A 19,673-nucleotide genomic window follows, 5' to 3' on the forward strand; every position below is an offset into this window, starting at 1 on the left:
TTGCCAGATTTTCCTGAACGTTGTGCTTAGAGCGATGCATTCTAGCAAGATGCTAGGTTTTAATACAAGTCATTTTGAATGCATTTTCATTCATCTACACTCAGCGAAAATATAAAACCAAAGAAATGAGCTGTAATATATGTTGGTATAAGTGCAATGTGTAGGTGCATATTCACACTGTGTCCATTTAACAGACAAAGCCTAAGAGAAAAACAAAGTGAGAAAATCCTCTGTAGTAAGTAAATTAACAGTAAAAGTACAATAACATAGGCAACTTAGTTAACAATATTTTAATCACAAAAGTTTCAAAGCCATCCTACCGCGACAAGGTGACCCAATCGGGACGGTCCTATCTATACAGGCAAAATGTCCAGCTCAAAAAGGGGGAGCCATGCCCTTGTTTGTACAATGTACAAAAAACTAAAGCAAAACCAAAGAAATGAACTGGAACATATGTTAATATAAGTGCAATGTGTAGGTGCACGTTGGGAATTTAACAGACAAAACAAAAGGAGCAAATACCTTAGCAAAAATATGCAGAACTGTTGAACATCGTACGTAATCATCATAATAGAGGGGGCATGCCAAAAGGGGATACGACAGAAAAAAAAGATACACAGCATTATACCTAGTCCATACCCTGAGGAGGGTGTACGTGACACACAAATTAAAATTTGAATTCAATTTTCCCAGGGACACTGACCATGATTAGCCTGTGAGTCTTCTTATGGTCACTGAGAAGCAGTACCCTTTGGTCATGCAATAAAAAATACCAAATATTGCAAGATCCCTTTAGGCCGTGCCCTAACTCAAGGATGATCGGGCGCTCGGTCTTAAAGGTGAAAGAGCTGTTTCCCTTTACGCTTAGGTGATTGTGCAGGGAAGCAGTATAGGACTGGTACAGATAGCGTCATCTCCGTGTGTGAATACTACATGTCCCCTACAATGGCCACGATTTACCCAGCCAAATCAGATTTTTGCTTAGGTTCAAGACGATGGCTCCCAGATAAAAGGAGCTGTTAGGGCTACTGGGTGAGATTTTTGCTTCAGTATTTGTGACACTAAACTCTCTCAGATTAACCCTATATCTGCAGGGTAATAGTGTTTTCTGAGAGGACCGGTTCCCTTTAACTCAGTATTAACATGAGAATATCACTTATGGGCTCTTCCACACAAGTTGTCTCCAATAAGCATCTGAGATAAAACCATTGCTCCTCACCAAAGTTTTCATCTGATTTGATTTTCTTATGTTAATCACATTAACTGTGTGATAAAACAAGCACAATGAATCATAACTTGGCAGGATGCTCCATGAGAAAACACGCCTGATGTGCTTTGTAGTCTACCCAGACGTATGCACTGCCTGATATCCCAGTTTTATCTGACTGGGAGCCATAGAGATGAACTTTCTCATAATAAGAAGTATTGTTCAGAATATGATGAGAACATAGAGCAGATCATAAAAATGCTTCAATCAAGAAGCAAAAGAGACAATATGCCAATAAAACATCATAGTAATAGGACAACTCACGAGGACTGATTTAGTTTAGATTGCAACATTGTGAGAGTACTTATGATTGGATGCCTCCCGTATTGCTATATATTGCTGAGGTTGCATGTCTAATTATCTCTCAGTAACCAATTACTGCCATTAACAAGCTTCAAACATCAGATTTTTGCACAAATGCAGTTACTGTATATTGCAGATCACATGCACCATGCCATGTTCCAGAACATTATCTCGGATTAATTGTAGATTGTGAGCCTTCGCGGGCAGGGTCCTCTCTCCTCCTGTACCAGTTATGACTTGTATTGTTTAAGATTATTGTACTTGTTTTTATTATGTATACCCCTCCTCACATGTAAAGCGCCATGGAATAAATGGCGCTATAACAATAAATAATAATAATGTCACTCCTTACCCTTGATTGTCATTGGGAATTGGGACTTGATATTGAGAAGCCACATGAAAGAGGCACCACGTCGCCATGTTCCCTTACAGCCTTGTTTTTAGCAGGAATTTTACAGATAATAAAAAGAGGAAACGGCATAGTGATATAGAGGTTTGTTCTCCCAATTATTATTTGCTTGAGATTTATAATGTTCTTGCAAAGTAAAAAAAAGGGAAGATATGTCAACATCCAAAATTAGCAAGTGTGCAAAAAAGAATTTTATAAGGCTCACATCTCGTCAGCACTCGCAGGGGCCATTCTCAAGTACTAGGTAATAGGCCACCATTAAATTAATACGCTAACACCCAATCAAAAACTACATGTGATAATAGGTAACTATATAATAATAAACACTTAGTAATAATGTATACAGTGGGTATGGAAAGTATTGAGACCCCTTTAAATTTTTCACTCTTTGTTTCTTTACAGCCATTTGGTAAATTCAAAAAAGTTCATTTTTTTTCATGTTAATATACACTCTGCACCCCATCTTGACTGAAAAAAAATCAGAAATGTAGAAATTTTTTCAAACTTAAGTGGAGGATTTTTGAGCATGAACTGCCTTTTCAACGCCATGCACAGCATCTCAATTTGATTAAGGTCAGAACTTTGACTAGGCAACTCTAAAGTCTTAATTTTGTTTTTTTTAATCTATTTAGAGGTGGATTTGCTGTTTTTTTTTTTTTTTTTTATCATTGTGCTGCATTGACGTCACAAATAGATAGCCAGACATTCTCCTTCAGCATTTTTTGGTCGAAAGCAGAATGTATGGTTCCATTTACCATAGCAAGTCTTTCAGGTCTTGAAGCAGTAAAATAGTGCCAGACCATCACACTTTCACCACCATATTTTACTGTTGGTATGATGTTCCTTTTCTGAAATGCTGTGTTACTTCTACTCAAGATGTAATGAGACATACACCTTCAAAAAAGTTCAACTTTTGCCTTGTCAGTCCACAGCATATTCTCCCAAAAATGTTGGGAATCATCAAAATGTTTTCTGGCAAAATTAAGACGAACCTTTATGTTCTTATTGCCCAGCAGTTGTTTTCATCTTGGAGCACTGTCATGCAGGCCATTTTTGCCCAGTCTCTTTCTTATGGTGGCATCATGAACACTGACCTTAAGTAAGACAAATGAGGCATGCAGTTCTTTGGATGTTGTTGTGGGGTCTTTTGTGACCTCTTGGATGAGTTGTCACTGCACTATTAGGGTAATTTTCATCAGCCGGCCATTCCTGGGAAAGTTCACCATTGTTCCATGTATTCGCCATTTGTAGATTATGGCTCTCAGTATGATTTGCTGGCTTCTCAAAGAATTGGATCACAGTAACATAACATTCTGCTCACGCTCGCAGCAGAGTTTGAGCCGAGGGTCATTTGCATGTAGCATCCGATTCTCTCCCATGAGAGAATCATCTGATGCTATGCGCTAGTGTGAGCAAGCCCTTAGATTGTGTATGTAATTCTTCTATTGATTATTCCATTTTTTTGCATGAATAATGTTCTTTACAATTTTACTTTATTTTACCATCAAATTCATCATCGTCTTTTATTTTAGAAATTTTTGCTCTATCCTGACGTATGTTTCCATTTCACAGGTGTAAAGGTGCATCACACTATGGCCTTAATAAAGAGCGCAAAAGACGTTCACAGGACGGCTCCCCGGACTGCAGCTCATCTCTAGACTTAACCATAGCAGCAGTGTCATCTGAATTATCAGCTGCCTCAGCTCCAGCCTTAGTGTCTGATGAAACGGGTCAGGATAACCCTGTGTACAGCTCACCCACGGGAGATAGCCATTTGGGAGGTGGATCTGAAGAACATTGCAGAATTAATCGGAACAGGAGTAAGTCAACCTCAGCTTTATTGCTGTCATTTATTATTCATGCCTCCACTACAGTCATTTCACATTAAAAGCAATTTACTAGGCTGTGAATAATGCTCAGTTCAGACTCGCTTAGTGTCAATGGCAGAACCATGCTGACATAAGAAGCTTTGTAGGCTTCACCTTTCATGAACATTGAGACATACTTGTCATTGTTAGGCTGAAAGTTATTTTTTTAAAATTAAGGACAAGTGCAGACGGCCGTAGGTTCTCCCATCTGAGAGAATCTGGTAGATTATGCAAATGACACCGATCAAATTCTGATCAGAGAGTGATCACAGTGTGATCTGATTCTCTCAGTTGAGGAAACGAAGGAGAAAAAAAATTCTCCATTCACTTAGTGCTCGGAGATCGGACTGCACTCAGATGTCTTCAAGCACAGTCTGACGCATGGACCCAGTCAGACATGTATATGCACAGCTCCATAGAATAACATTGGTCTGAGTGTGCTCCGATGTTTTGTTGGATAGCACTTGGGCCAAAAATACAGTAATCTGCACCTCCCCTTTACCCTATTCATCAGTGGGATGGATCTGATTTGTATTTGTTTTTGGTCTCTTTTTTACTAACTGTGCACAAGTCAAAAACCTAAAGCAGGTTTCCAAAGCTTCCCTTAGCATTAGGCTGCAGATGTCCTTGTCTAACATACAGTGGCGTGTAAAAGTTTGGGCACCCCTGGTCAAAATTACTGTTATTGTGAAGAGTTAAGCAAATTGAAGATGAAATGATCTCTAAAAGGCCTAAAGTTAAAGATTAGTGATGAGCGAATATACTATTTACTCGAGATTTCCCGAGTACACTCGGGTGGCCTCCGAGTATTCTTTTAGTGCTCGGAGATTTAGTTTTCCTCACCTCAGCTGAAAGATTTACATCTGTTAGCCAGCTTGATTACATGTGGGGATTCCCTAGCAACCAGGCAACCCCCACATGTACTTATGCTGGCTAACAGATGTCAATCATTCAGCTGTGGCAATAAAAACTAAATCTCTGAGCACTAAAAAATACTCGGAGGACACCCGAGCGTGCTCGAGAAATCTCGAGTAACGAGTATATTCCCTCATCACTATTAAAGATGACACATTTCCTTTGTACGTTAGGCAAGTATATATGGGCAGTATGTCCATCTCCTTACACTTTCAGCTGCTTTGCCATTGGCGTCTTTTGCATTACACTGTGAAGTGTAGAGAGTGAGAGGCTTCCCAGTGGATAATGTCCAAAGAATCAGAATGTCACTTCTTTTAACTGCTTTAGGGTTTCCGAACAATGAAGCAGTGGAAAGAAGTGACATGAGACGTAACATGTGCACAGCAATGTCGGTTTGTCATTGCTGTTCACTATGTTCTTTTTATGGGGCACTTTTTGTTGTGTTTTTAAAGCAGGAATCCACCTGAAAAAGACACCGTGTGCATGTACCCTAAAGCTTTCCCCCCAAAAAAAACTTACGGGTGAATTAATACATGTTCACATAGATATAAGACCATACAAAAGTAAATCAAACATGGGTAAAGTGGAAACAAATTATCTTCTTTGTGACATTTCAGTTCTGAATTACTGTAGGTAATATTAGTCGGATATAAGTGACCTGGAGTCACAGGCTTATTATTATAAAGTCTCCAGTATGTTGAGAGCATTCGTAACTATGCCTTAAGCCTTATACACTATAACCTATTAAAGGCAGAGGAGGCTATTGTAGCATGTTCACAATTAGTCATCATGAAAGTAAAGCTTTTTTTCCTTTTGCAGGTCGTAACTTTGAGCGTTCCACTGTCAGGAGCCTGTCATTTAAGAAGTTGAACCGAGCTCTCAGCGTACTGCGAAGAACAAAGAGTGGGAGCGCTGTTATGCATTCTACTGACAGGGAGCGAGGGATCCTGCAAAATGCAAATGTCACAGAAGATTGTATAGGTTGGTCTCTGTGCACAGATTACTGCTGTTATTGACAAATTATGACTTTAACGTAAATCACAACGTGTATATGATGACCAAATGGCCCATTGATATTTACATTGTGGCTTCCATGGAGTCCAACAGACCCCATTGACTTATAATGGCCTTGGGTGGTTCCGCTGTGTTCACCAAGACAGAGGCTTCAACACATCAAGCCCCGACTCATCAAGCAGTATTAGAAGGTTTACTGATTTAAATGTGCCTGAAATTCCCCCAAATTTTTAATGCAGCTTGTAGTTGCACAATCATTTTGCAATTTTTGCCATTTTTAATCCAATCCTGGCCAATTCCATCATCTTTTTGAAAAATTAGTGGAGCTATGATCAGAAGGGGCATAATCAGACACAAACAGCAAATTCATCATAATTTACTCTACAAAAATGGCATAAATTTTCCCTGGACTGACTGGAGTACTTATCTTGGTGGTAGCATATGGCAGCTGAAAGATGAGTCAAATTCATTAAGTTAAACTTGACACATGTTATTTCAGAGCACTATTCATCAAGTGGAGTGCAAAATGCCAGTCTTGATGAATCGAGGCCATAGTGTATAGTTACTACACAACAGTGCCTGAGGATGTGTTCACAGAGAGTACCATTTATCAAGACCGACGTAAACATCAAAAATGCCTAGTGGAAAAAAAAGTGAATGTCGCTTCTTTGAAACAGATCCTGAAGGAATCCATTACAATTTAAACACTGCCCAATGAAAAGACTGTAAAAAAGGTTGAGGAAATACATTTCTAGTAAGGAAATGTATGTATTTTTCAGGTGGGTTAACCTCAAAACCCACCTTATAAAGCACTCAGAGACCTCTCAAAAGAATAAACATTTGCTTTTCTATGTAAAAACAATTTGTCGTTCATATGTTCAGGCCTTTGAGCTTCCTTTAATTGCTTCAGGTTTTACTTTTCACCTAGTGGTTGAAAGACGTGACCGGACCATTCCTCAGGCCTTTTCTGCTTTGCAATACAAGTTAATGGGAAGGCTGGTCATCTTTTTGAGCATTTTCACAGCATTATCATTTCAGATACCGTTACTGGTTTATTCATTCTTGAATGGAGAAAAAAAATGACTGGAAAACTCAAGTACAAAAGATGAGTCAGCAATGATGCAAAAAAGCTAAAAAATCATTAGCAGTCAAAAGGGAATTACCAAATTGGAATAAACATACCTGGAATAAATGTGCCTTCCACTTGTACACATACCCTAAAGCTCTTCAAAATATCTACAGAGCCTTGTTCTTGAAAAGAAAACTCCAAAAATTGCCTCAAAAAACGAGTTTCCAAATGCGGTTGTTGTTTCCAAACAAGGCTACAAAAATATGTGCGAACATAGCAATTGGTAGAAACTTGTTGCATGCACTCAGTATATGAAGGCGATACAAAGGAAACATAAGTTCTTTTTTGAATCCTGGGGAAATCTTACTCAGAGCGACCATTAATTTTCATTATTCACAGTTGAGGGAAGGTAACGCTTTATAGGCACACAGCTGTGACACAATTCTAAGCTGGAGTTGATCACAGGGGTTTTATTAAAGCTTCTTTTCATCACACAGAATCACTTCTCTTCATGTAATGCTTCATCAAAATATATGAAAGTCTATTTACCGATAACTTCTCTTCACAGATAACTTCTCTTCACACACAGCGTTTTAACCTAAGAAGAACTGTACATTGCTCATGCAGTGAGGTGGGGGGAGGGGGATGAGTCTGATGCTGTAGCTCTCTCACTTCTATCTTGAGGTCACAAGGATGCTCCTGGCTGCCCTGACTGCTTCTATGATTGCAGCAATTGATAACTAGGAAGAACTTATTGATTGAAATGAGACAAGAAATCAGACAGTCTCACAGGAGACTGTCTAGCACACACCTTACACTTGGATGTCAAGGACACAATTAAAGCTTTACTTTCCCAGTATCCCCTGGAGCTGAGCTATCCACTCCAACTCGTATAGTTGCTGGATGATTCTAAATGAACAGTGCAGCTTCTGTCTGTTACAAACTATACAATTTGATCGAAATAAGCTAAGGACTTAATTGATTACTATGTTAGACTATTAATCCCATGATCATTGCCACTGCAGTCTACCCACAAAATTGCGTGGCTGTTACCAACTAATTATCATAACCCACTAAAATGATAATAAGAATTTATATAGCGCCAACAAATTCCTCAGCACTTCACAATTCATAGGGTACTTACAAAATGAATGTCGACTTATTTGTCTGATACTTGAGGCCACCATTGTATCCAAAAAATGAAAAATTATTTGTTGTGATATCTGAAAAAGTAAAATTTGGTGGCACTGACACAACTACGATGCAACAGAAAACCACAGCACATGGTGCCGGTGTGGTTTTTACACAAAAACAGCTGCATCAACCCAAAATGAGCACTGCTATTCCAATTGGCTGCATGTATCTTTGTGTTCTGCTCTATTATCTAATTTTCTGACCTAGAATTAAGTCCTTGACAGTGGGCACATATTGAGTGCTAGAGCATTCTGATTTATACTAATACATCTCACATGTTCAGATGAAATCTTGCAGCAATATAGGCTAAAATTACACATCTGCTAAACATTTCAGTGCTAGATTTATAAACTTAGACCTCATGTTCTATACTATTAATGGCTGCTGTCATATTCTTTTGAAGGATGAAATCCATATTTGTCGACAGGCAGATAAAAATATTTATGATGACGTAGCCACACGTGGTTCAAATTTATCAAGAGAACAGGTCTTTTTTTTTGTTGCAAGATCAATATCAATATGTATTGTGTGGCTCAGTGGTTAGCTGCAGCACTGGGATCATACGTATGAATTCCAAGAAGGACAACATCTGCAAGGAGTTTGTATGTTCTCCCTGTGTTTGTGTGGGTTTCCTCTGACTTCTCTGGTCTCCCCCCCACACTTCAAAGACATACTGATATGGAATTTAGATATTGAGCCCCAATGGGGACAGTGATGATGATGTTTGTAAAGCCCTGTGGGATATATTGGCACTATATAAGTGAGTAAAATAAATAAATGTATGTCTTGCTTAGATGTAATTGGGGAGGGGAGATTGAAAAGCCCAACCTAATATACAGGAGGTCAGATGGCTGAATGAGGGTTGTTTATTTAGCGAATTGCTTTCAGGAACCATTGGGTTAATAATGTTAAGTATACAAGGTGAAAATGTCATACAGTATTTGGAGCAAAATAATATATTTGCAGTGTAATAATATGAATTTTCCATTTTAGTTGGATGTACTAGGAGGACCTGTTGGCATCATATTTGGTGTGTGCATTCATTGATTCCAACCATCTAAAATTTATCTAATCATGTGTGAGGGGTTGACACGCTTAGCTTCAGGTAGATACAGGAATATTTTGATAGTGAAACACCTGCTGGTTTATTAAAGTCAGCATAGACCAAGGCAGGGTTCAGGAAAAACAAAAGTAGAGCTTTTCTGGCTTAACAGAAAACAAAACAAAGTGCTACAGAGACCTTTCTTTGCAGGTTCCACCTGCAGACACCTGGTAATGTCCTCTGCTCCTCCTGGAGCCACGTGGGAGTGTTCCCTCTCCCAACACACACTGCCCAGACTGTCTGTCATGTCCAGGTATTTAACCAGAACCATGTGATGATCACATGATTGTGACAGCACTGCAGGTCCTGCTAGTACACATGCCTGTGTCGGCTCTGCAAGGGGGGATATGGTGAGCATCCTCCCTCCCACTCTATGGGTGCTCAGATAAAACCAGCCCATTGTAACTTTAACATTAAGCGTGCTGTATGCAAAAACAATCTGGTTCTGCTTTACTGACTGTACTACACGCATTGATATGTATCTCCCTTCATACACTGTGCCAGTGACTCTGTCACACATGTTATATCATGTGAACCACCTATGGGTTCAATTTATTTTATACATGATATAAAATTAAAGATGGGGACACATTAATACTTGAGGAACAATTCCTGTAAAAGAAATGTAATCTCATCAATAAGAACATTGGGTCTACAGATGATAAGTGCTGAATCCCTCAGACTACAAATTACATCTCTAAGGTTTTCAATCAGAAGACGAAGGCATTCGATTTTTCTTCTACACCTTTACTCCCAGGATGGCATATATCACACACTCCATTTAGTTTATGGGTTTTTTTTTATCTCCTTCCTCCTGAGTGTTAATGTTGATGTTAATGGGACAGTTAAGAGCAGCTTGACTACTCAATATAAAAAGTGGAGCATGAGACAAGTTGAAGATTGACAGAGATACGGAAAGAGAGAGCAGAAAAGTGTGAATGCATAGAAAAAAATAATTCCAAGTTTCCTGGTTGATCGGGTGACTGAATCCCAGCCCTATAGCCATTGCTGTGGCAGCCATGAAGTGCTGTGCCTCAGCCTCTGGAAAAAAGTGAACTGGACCATAAATAGTCACCATTGGATCTAAATCACGTAGTGTATAGAAACTACAAGATAACAGTTCTGAGCACATGTATATATTCACATCTGCACTGTAGGGTTCCGTCACTTCAACAGCAAGAATAGTTCATCATGTAGTGTTATGTTTTCCATCATAACTATGGAGGCATCAATAGGATTCTGATGGACCTCATTATAATCAATGGTGTCCCTGAGTTGCCATTTGAATCTCACGTATGATAGAACCAACACTTCATCATGACTATTTCTCTACATCATGACCGCAGTGTGAACTGAAAGGTGGACTTAAATAACTGCATACAGTTTTTGTACGGTTCATTTAACATATCTACCGATTGGGTGACAATTATTATGTTAATGTCGTTACTTTCTTGTGTGTAATGTATTCTGCTCGGGACTTCATGAAAAACTCCAAAACTGTTGTTTTATTCAAATGATGCTTCAGGAGATAGTGTCTGTCCTTTTTTCAATAGTTACTTACTGTGGGTGAATTAATAATTCATTATTCCTCATTTATATGTTTTTTTCCCAGTACTGCCAAGTCTGACCCACCTTATTCCAGATGGAGAAATTACTTGTATTAAAATCAATCGCTCAGATCCAAGTGAATGTCTTGGCATCAGGATTGTGGGTGGGAATGAGACTCCCCTAACCCAGATCATCATACAACACATCTACCAAGATGGGCTCATTGCTCGAGATGGCAGACTTCTTCCAGGCGACATGATCTTGAAGGTAATCTATACTTGAATTTGCTGTACTCCAGAAATAATAAAAGCCCATCTAAGTGAAAGCTCTTTTGGGCACGAAACTATTGTCCCCAATGAAAATCATGTGATTGAGGGATTATTTTGTTTTGGAATTTTGCCCCTGATCTGTTCAAATATGGTTTGTAAACTGAATAAGGGGTAACATTTCTCCATGTGGAGAGTGACATACCTGGCATGCCAGTGTAAGGAGGCTTATAAGCCATGCAAAGCTCCTCTGGGAAACTAAACATGTAAATTGCTTCTTCAGAGAGGAAGAGAACTTGAACTCTAGTGTCACCTATTGGAAGTAGCAACACTAAAAGTCAATATTGACCCTTTACCATATGACTTGGGATAGAAGCCAAACCTGAATCTCAATTTGCAGACACATGTTTCGGCGTGTTGCCCCTCGTCAGTGCAAAGCATGAGATCTGATTTGGTTTCTGACTGAAGGTTCCTTCTTGTGAAAACTGACATGTCTGGCATGCCAGTGTGAGGAGACTTATAAGCTATCCAATACTTGCAAGCAATTAACAATAAAATATTTCTTTGATCCATGTAATGGCAAATCTTACTAATCACAATTATGATATAAATGTTACAACAATGGGGTATATTTATCAGTACTGTCTCCTTATTAGGCAGTGCAAAGTTAGACTGGACAGTTTCTGCTGAGTTTTCATTCCAGACCAAGTTTCAAGCTGTAATGTATTTAGGATGTGCTGGTCATGTTCATCTCCATCTTGTATACTATCCAGGCATCACTGTCTTCTCCTGTCTACTGAAGATGATTAGCAATTTTTCCCTTTTGGACACATTATGATCACTTTGTTACACGTTTTTATACTGTGTCATACACTTGATGCTTTTAAGTTGACTTTTAATATTGAACATGACCAAGAAATGTCATATTATCTGCAAATGTGAAGAATCTGAAAATGACAGTGGATGAGGATCAGCGGAGGTTTATAGGGAAAACAGTGTGATGATAACATAGAATCCTTACATCGTTCCTGGCCCGTGGTACATGGTGTACTGTCTTTTTTTTGCACAGTATATCTGGTTGTTTACAGGATTAGATAAAAGCATGTCTGCAAAGTCCTCATTAATGAGGGCACAGCTTAAATTACATCTATATTTGAAAGATTATTATATCCAGACACTCTTCCCAACAAGATGCTTTTCTCTACATATTGTTCTGATCCCAGGGTCTGTTTTCATTTTTCCTCTTGTGAAACATAGGTTTCAAGATTTTCTGACGCATTCACCATTCACAAACTATACTTTCATAAAGATTGGATTTTAATGAAAATCACTCGCCATTTTAGTACCATGTATTACTATAAAGTTATTCCTTTCTTGTAATATACTGCCATTACTTGTGGACATATAACTTTAGATGCTGAGAAGGAAAAATATGCAAATTTGATTGAATGCTGGCCGAAGAAAATTGTTTCTTTATTCCTACCTTTAACTACAGGTAGGACTAAAAGTTTTCTTTCAAGTAATTATTTCCTAGGTGCAAATATGTTATTAAACACATAACAATTTGTAAATACCACCACAAACAATTTGTGGTTAAAAAAAAGATTGTTGAGAAACTGGACATTTCCGTTATTATGATTACATCTGATGGCTGGGAGCATTACTGTTGCCAGAGGCAAATCAAGCTTTTCCTGCACCCCGGGCAAAAAATCAGCTTGGTGCTTATGCAGTTTTAGTAGTTGTCATGTGAGCAATCATATGCAATTTGCATGCTTACAGTCACGTGTCGATTACCTGGTCTTCCTAATACTCTCTATACTGTACAGTGAAAAACTACAGCCCCTGCTTCATTGAGAGAGGTAGGAAGAAAAGTTATTTGTCACGTGATCGTAATTAAGAAAATTGCTAAGGAGTGGTCATGTGATGAAGCAAAGCTGAATTTTGACAGTGAGTATATTACATGCTGTTAGGATTTGGCATGCTAGAGTGCCGCATTTTATAAATAATGCTCCTAGCATAAATACAGATATAATAACGATTAACTTTGCCCACTGACAAAGACATGAACAGTCTATAATTTTAAGGGTAGGTTAATTATAATCCCTTTCTGACCTCGGACGGGATAGTACATCCGAGGTCAGATCCCCTGCTTTGATGCGGGCTCCGGCAGTGAGCCCGCATCAAAGCCGGGACATGTCAGCTGTTTTGAACAGCTGACATGTGCCCGCAATAGCGGTGGGTGGAATTCACCCGCTGCTATTAACTAGTTAAATGCCGCTGTCAAATGCTGACATTGGCATTTAACTACAGCTTGCGACCATCAGGCCGGAAATGAGCGCATCGCTGACCCCCGTCACATGATCGGGGGTCAGAGATGCGTCGACATAACACCCAGAGATGTCTATGCTTGATGATGCCGGATTGCTGTGAGCGTCACCCTGGGGTCGGCGCTCATAGCAATGCAGGAATTCAGCTACATAGGAGCGATCTGAGCTTCGCTCCTATGTAGCTAAGCTGATCGAGTTGTGCCAGCTTCTAGCCTCCCATGGAGGCTATTGAAGCATGGCAACATTTAAAAAAAAAAGTTGTAAAAAATACGAAAAAAAAAGTTTAAATCACCCCCCTTTCGCCCCATTCAAAATAAAACAATAAAAATGGATGAACCTGATCACTAAATGGCGTAGCAATAAAAAAATTTGAAACGCCAGAATTACGTTTTTTTGGTCGCCGCAACATTGCATTAAAATGCAATAGCTGGCGATCAAAAGAAAGTATCTTCTCGAAAATGCTATAATTATAAACGTCAGCTCAGCATGCAAAAAATAAGCTCTCACCCAACCCCAGATCACGAAAAATGGTGACGCTATGACTACCGGAAACTGGCGCAATAAATATATTTTTTTTTTTAGCAAAGTTTGGAATTTTTTTTCACCACTTAGATAAAAAAGAACCTAGACATGTTTGGTGTCTATGAACTCGTTATGACCTGGAAAATCAAAATGGCAGCTCAGTTTTAGCATTTAGTGAACCTAGCACTTTTTTTGCAATTTCACCGCACTTGGAATTTGTTTTCCGTTTTCTAGTACATGACATGCTAAAACCAATGATGTTGCTCAAAAGTACAACTCGTCCCACAAAAAATAAGCCCTAACATGACCATATTGACGGAAAAATAAAAAAGTTATGGCTCTGGGAAAGAGGGGAGCAAAAAACAAAAATGAAAATACCCCGGGTCATGAAGGGGTTAACATTGAGCGATAGAATATCAAAAATAAAACCCAGAAAATACATAGTAACATAGTAACATAGTTAGTAAGGCCGAAAAAAGACATTTGTCCATCCAGTTCAGCCTATATTCCATCATAATAAATACCCAGATCTACGTCCTTCTACAGAACCTAATAATTGTATGATACAATATTGTTCTGCTCCAGGAAGACATCCAGGCCTCTCTTGAACCCCTCGACTGAGTTCGCCATCACCACCTCCTCAGGCAAGCAATTCCAGATTCTCACTGCCCTAACAGTAAAGAATCCTCTTCTATGTTGGTGGAAAAACCTCTCCTCCAGACGCAAAGAATGCCCCCTTGTGCCCGTCACCTTCCTTGGTATAAACAGATCCTCAGCGAGATATTTGTATTGTCCCCTTATATACTTATACATGGTTATTAGATCGCCCCTCATTCGTCTTTTTTCTAGACTAAATAATCCTAATTTCGCTAATCTATCTGGGTATTGTAGTTCTCCCATCCCCTTTATTAATTTTGTTGCCCTCCTTTGTACTCTCTCTAGTTCCATTATATCCTTCCTGAGCACCGGTGCCCAAAACTGGACACAGTACTCCATGTGCGGTCTAACTAGGGATTTGTACAGAGGCAGTATAATGCTCTCATCATGTGTATCCAGACCTCTTTTAATGCACCCCATGATCCTGTTTGCCTTGGCAGCTGCTGCCTGGCACTGGCTGCTCCAGGTAAGTTTATCATTAACTAGGATCCCCAAGTCCTTCTCCCTGTCAGATTTACCCAGTGGTTTCCCGTTCAGTGTGTAATGGTGATATTGATTCCCTCTTCCCATGTGTATAACCTTACATTTATCATTGTTAAACCTCATCTGCCACCTTTCAGCCCAAGTTTCCAACTTATCCAGATCCATCTGTAGCAGAATACTATCTTCTCTTGTATTAACTGCTTTACATAGTGTACAAAATCACATTGCAAAATGCAAATAAATTTATATAATTTATACAAGATGATTTTCTGGATTTTATTTTTGATATTTTATCTCTCAATGTTAAAATTAATTTACGCTTATATAGACTGCTCATGTCTTTGTCAGTGGGCAAACTTACAAAATCAGCAAGGGATCAAATACTTATTTCCCCCACTGTATAACATCTCATAAGTTATGCATTGCTACATGCGCACAGATTCAGAACCATTAATAAAACATGAACCTCGGTCAGTACATGATTACATAACTAGAACCATTATTAGTACATGAGTAGATCACCTAAACCATTGCCAGTACAGGAAAACATCACCAGAACCATTATCAGTATATGACTACATCATCAGAACCACCAATAGTGCAGAAATGCATAATTAGAACCACCTTCAGCACATGAATATATCACAAGACCCATCATCAGAACAAGTATACATAACCAGAACCATTATTAATACATGAATACAGCACCAACCTTAATACAGTGATCAATTGCAATGTCAGGTCATCCCCATATGCAATTGTAGCACATAAATCTACAACTCCCAGTATGTCCTTAAGAATGATACTGGGAGATGTTGTTACCAGCCATCATCAGACTGCAGACCATACAGGAACCATAGTACTGATGATATGTAAATAAGCATTTATATCCAGTTACCTTGTAGGTGATGTGTTCTCTGATATAAGTTGTTCATTTTCTTTTCTTCTTCATCTGATCCAGAAATCATGATGAGTTTGGATAGCCACAACTTGTCTCTGCAGACTTCCTTGTTCTCTGGTCTTTTGAACCTCATCAAAAGCACTTTAAAAATAACAGTGCCATTATATTGCTCCTTAATAAAAAAAATATTTGCCCCTGAATAAGTAATTGCCCTTTACTGTACTCCTTGCACAAAATATGTCATTCACACAGTCCCTCTCATTGTCCTCTCCTATAAAATATTGGCCCCACACTGTCTAATCTTATGAACTATAACCGCCACTAACTGCCCTTGTTATGTATAACCATCAAATTGTCTCTATCTTAGCATTCCCCACTCTGCTGTTCCCTTCCCATGCTGGGCTCCCTCTACACACTGTCCCCTCATAGTGTCTCCCCTCTATACTTCCAAGTCTCTATACTGTGCCCTCTCCTCACATTCCCCTCTCTGCATACTTTCACCATTTTGCTGTGCCCCCACACTTATCCACATGCTACACCCTTTGTACACTGCCGCACACACTACCCAGTTTCTATACTATGACCCCGCACACTAACACCCATACTGTAACCCTTTACACTTTTCCCTCATACTGTGACCATTCAAACATTTCTCCCCTCATACTGTCCCCTCACACATTTCTGTCACTATATTGTCACCTCACACATTTTCCCACCATAGTGTTTCTTCCCATTCCTCTCCCACTATACTGTATCCTTACATATTTCTCCCCAAAACTGCTCCCTCACACATTTCTCTCCCCATACTGTTGCTTCACACATTTCACCTCCTATACCAATCTCTTATATATTCCCCCTGCTGTCCCCATACGTCCCCTCATACTGACCCTTTACACATTTCTAACGTCAGGCTTTTCTCCCCCATACAGTCCCATCACAGTTTTCACCCCCATACTACCCCTATTGATTTATGATAAGTTTGTTGAAATGACAGTGACCATTTAAATTACCGATCACATATCCACAATACCATTGTTACTCCATGGAATGAACAATCTTTTAGAAACTAGACAATAAATGGCCAACTTCAGACACTGAAAACATTTAGAAAGCTGAAGAAGGTAGGAGCCAAGAATAGGTCAAGAAATGTCCCATTTTATCTTTCTTCAACCACCAGACATGAATATCAGGGGTTTTACATAAAATATACAACACTGCTAGGAAGTAATTTTTTGCGGTTTCTTTCAGCTCAGACCTCTATCCTGAAACATCTGGGGATCCACTCCATGCATTTTATTATAGGCAAACCTGATTTCTCATTCAAAGTATTTGAAGAAAAATCTCGGCACAGGATCCATATATGACGAAACGTCACTGGAAATTAAAATGAAGTTCATGTGGAGTTTCTGAAACATTTCATGTTTTTAGATACTTCATCACTTTTTCCGGGGGATTTAACGCCATATAAAACCTGTCTAATCATTGCAGTATGTCAGACATGAGTGGCTTTGTATCTTTACCAAATTCACTGACTGCTCAAATTTTTCAATACGAACTCAGATGTAAATGACCTAGCTAATCTAAAAGATGACTGAATACATATGGAAAGTATGATCGCATGGATAGGAGTAACATCAGCGAGAGAAAAGTTTAACTGGTTAGTGTCAAACAAAACTGGCTGTGAAAGCAATTCTCTTCTACAGAATGGCCAACAACACACATTACCGTAGGCCGAACCTTAATACCTAGGTGTCCCTGCAGTCACCAATCATGCTGTCTTTGATAGCCTTTATAAATCTATATAGGAATATACTGCATACTACTAAACTATGTGGTCTGATAGATATAAAATATAGCTACCGTATTTTATTTCATTTACAAAATGTATAGTCCATAGTAACCTACCAGAGCTCAAATTTAATTTCTGCTCTGATTAAGTGTGGATGCTGCCATTTTTCATTTTTTTCTCTTTTTCATTTTTCCACACTGTTCTTCCAAGATCCATGACATTTTTATTTTTCGGTTAGAGCCATGACATTTTTATTTTTCGGTTAGAGCCATGACATTTTTATTTTTTGGTTAACATGGACATTTGAGGACTTGTTATTTGCGGGCCAAGTTGTACTTTGGAATGACACTGTTTATTTTTTAACATTTAATGTACTGAAATACTGGGAAAAAGTTAAAAGTGAGGTGAAATGGTGAAAAAAAAAGAAAATCCGTTTTACTGGTTTCATTTTACAAGGTTAATTGTGCGATAAAAATGACTAGTTAATGTGATTCTTCAGGTCAGTATTATTACGGTTATGCTAAAATTGCATTTTTAATATGATTATTCTGATTATTATTATTATTATTATTTTAGTGGCTTAAAAAAATAACGATGATTCTTTAATCATTTGTGTCCCAATTTTCTGAGACCTATGACTTTTTCTTATTTTTCCACTGAAAGAGCTGTATATGGGCTTGTTTTTGCATACCAAGCTGCAGTATTTATACAGTGGGTATGGAAAGTATTCAGACTCCTTCTCATTAATGTACACTCTGCAACCCATCTTGACTGGAAAAAAAAAGAAATGTAGAAATTTTTGCAAGTATAATAAAAAATAAAAACTGAAATATCACATGGTCATAAGTATTCAGACCCTTTGCTCAGACACTCATATTTAAGTCACATGCTGTCCATTTCCTTTTGATCCTCCTTCAGATAGTTCTACTCCTTCATTGTAGTCCAGTTGTGTTTAAGTAAACTGATAGGCCTTGATTTTGAAAGGCGCACACCTGTCTATATAAGACCTCACAGCTCACAGTGCATGTCAGACCAAATGAGAATCATGAGGTCAAAGAAACTGGCCAAGGAGCTCAGAGACAGAATTGTGGCAAGGCACAGATCTGGCCAAGGTTACAACAGAATTTCTGCAGTACTCAAGGTTCCTAAGAGCACAGTGGCCTCCATAATTCTTAAAGGAAACCTGTCACCCCCAAAATCGAAGATGAGCTAAGCCCACCAGCATCAGGGGCTTATCTACAGCATTCTGTAATGCTGTAGATAAGCCCCCTATGTATCCTGAAAGATTAGAAAAAGAGGTTACATTATACTCACCTAAGGGGGCGGTCCCATCCGATGGGCCTCGCGGTCCGGGGCCTCCTATCTTCATAGGATGACGTCCTCTTCTTGTCTTCATGCTGCGGCTCCGGCGCAGGCGTACTTTGTCTGCCCTGTTGAGGGCAGAACAAAGTACTGCAGTGCGCAGGCGCTGGGCCTCTCTGACCTTTCCCGGTGCCTGCACACTGCAGTACTTTGCTCTGCCCTCAACAGGGCAGACAAAGTGCGCCTGCACCGGAGCCGCAGCTTGAACACAAGAAGAGGACGTCATTGTAAGAAGATGGGAGGCCCCGGACCAGACCACAAAGCACATCGACCGGACCGCAGCAGGACCGCCCCTGGGTGAGTATAATCTAACCTCTTTTTCTCATCTTTCAGGATACATCGGGGGCTTATCTACAGCATTACAGAATGCTGTAGATAAGCCCCTGATGACGGTGGGCTTAGCTCATCTTCGATTTTGGGGGTGACAGGTTCCCTTTAAATGGAAGAAGTTTGGGACCACCAAAAGTCTTCCTAGACCTGGCCATCCAGCCAAACTGAGCAATTGTGGGAGAAGAGCCTTGATGAGAGAGGTACAGAAGAACCCCAAGAACACTGTGGCTGAGCTCCAGAGACGGAATAAGGAGATGGGAGAAAGTTCCACAAAGTCAACTATCACTGCAGCCTTCACCAGTCGGGCCTTTATAGCAGAGTGGCCCGAAGGAAGCCTTTCCTCAGTG

The 19,673-nt window shown here is 39.3% G+C and overlaps 1 protein-coding gene across 3 annotated transcripts in view; it reads left to right on the forward strand.

The window, feature by feature from the left end:
- Nucleotides 1-19,673, forward strand: part of LNX1 (ligand of numb-protein X 1) — a 289,799-nt gene that overhangs the window by 151,278 nt on the left and 118,848 nt on the right. For all 3 annotated transcript variants that reach the window (XM_069744472.1, XM_069744473.1, XM_069744474.1), the window contains 3 exons: nucleotides 3,552-3,799; nucleotides 5,582-5,743; nucleotides 10,754-10,956. In XM_069744472.1, coding sequence (XP_069600573.1) covers nucleotides 3,552-3,799; nucleotides 5,582-5,743; nucleotides 10,754-10,956 — 613 coding nt within the window. The remainder of the gene's footprint in view (nucleotides 1-3,551; nucleotides 3,800-5,581; nucleotides 5,744-10,753; nucleotides 10,957-19,673) is intronic.

The sequence above is a fragment of the Ranitomeya imitator genome, chromosome 1 (assembly GCF_032444005.1).
Source record: "Ranitomeya imitator isolate aRanImi1 chromosome 1, aRanImi1.pri, whole genome shotgun sequence".
Taxonomy (NCBI): Eukaryota; Metazoa; Chordata; class Amphibia; order Anura; family Dendrobatidae; genus Ranitomeya; species Ranitomeya imitator.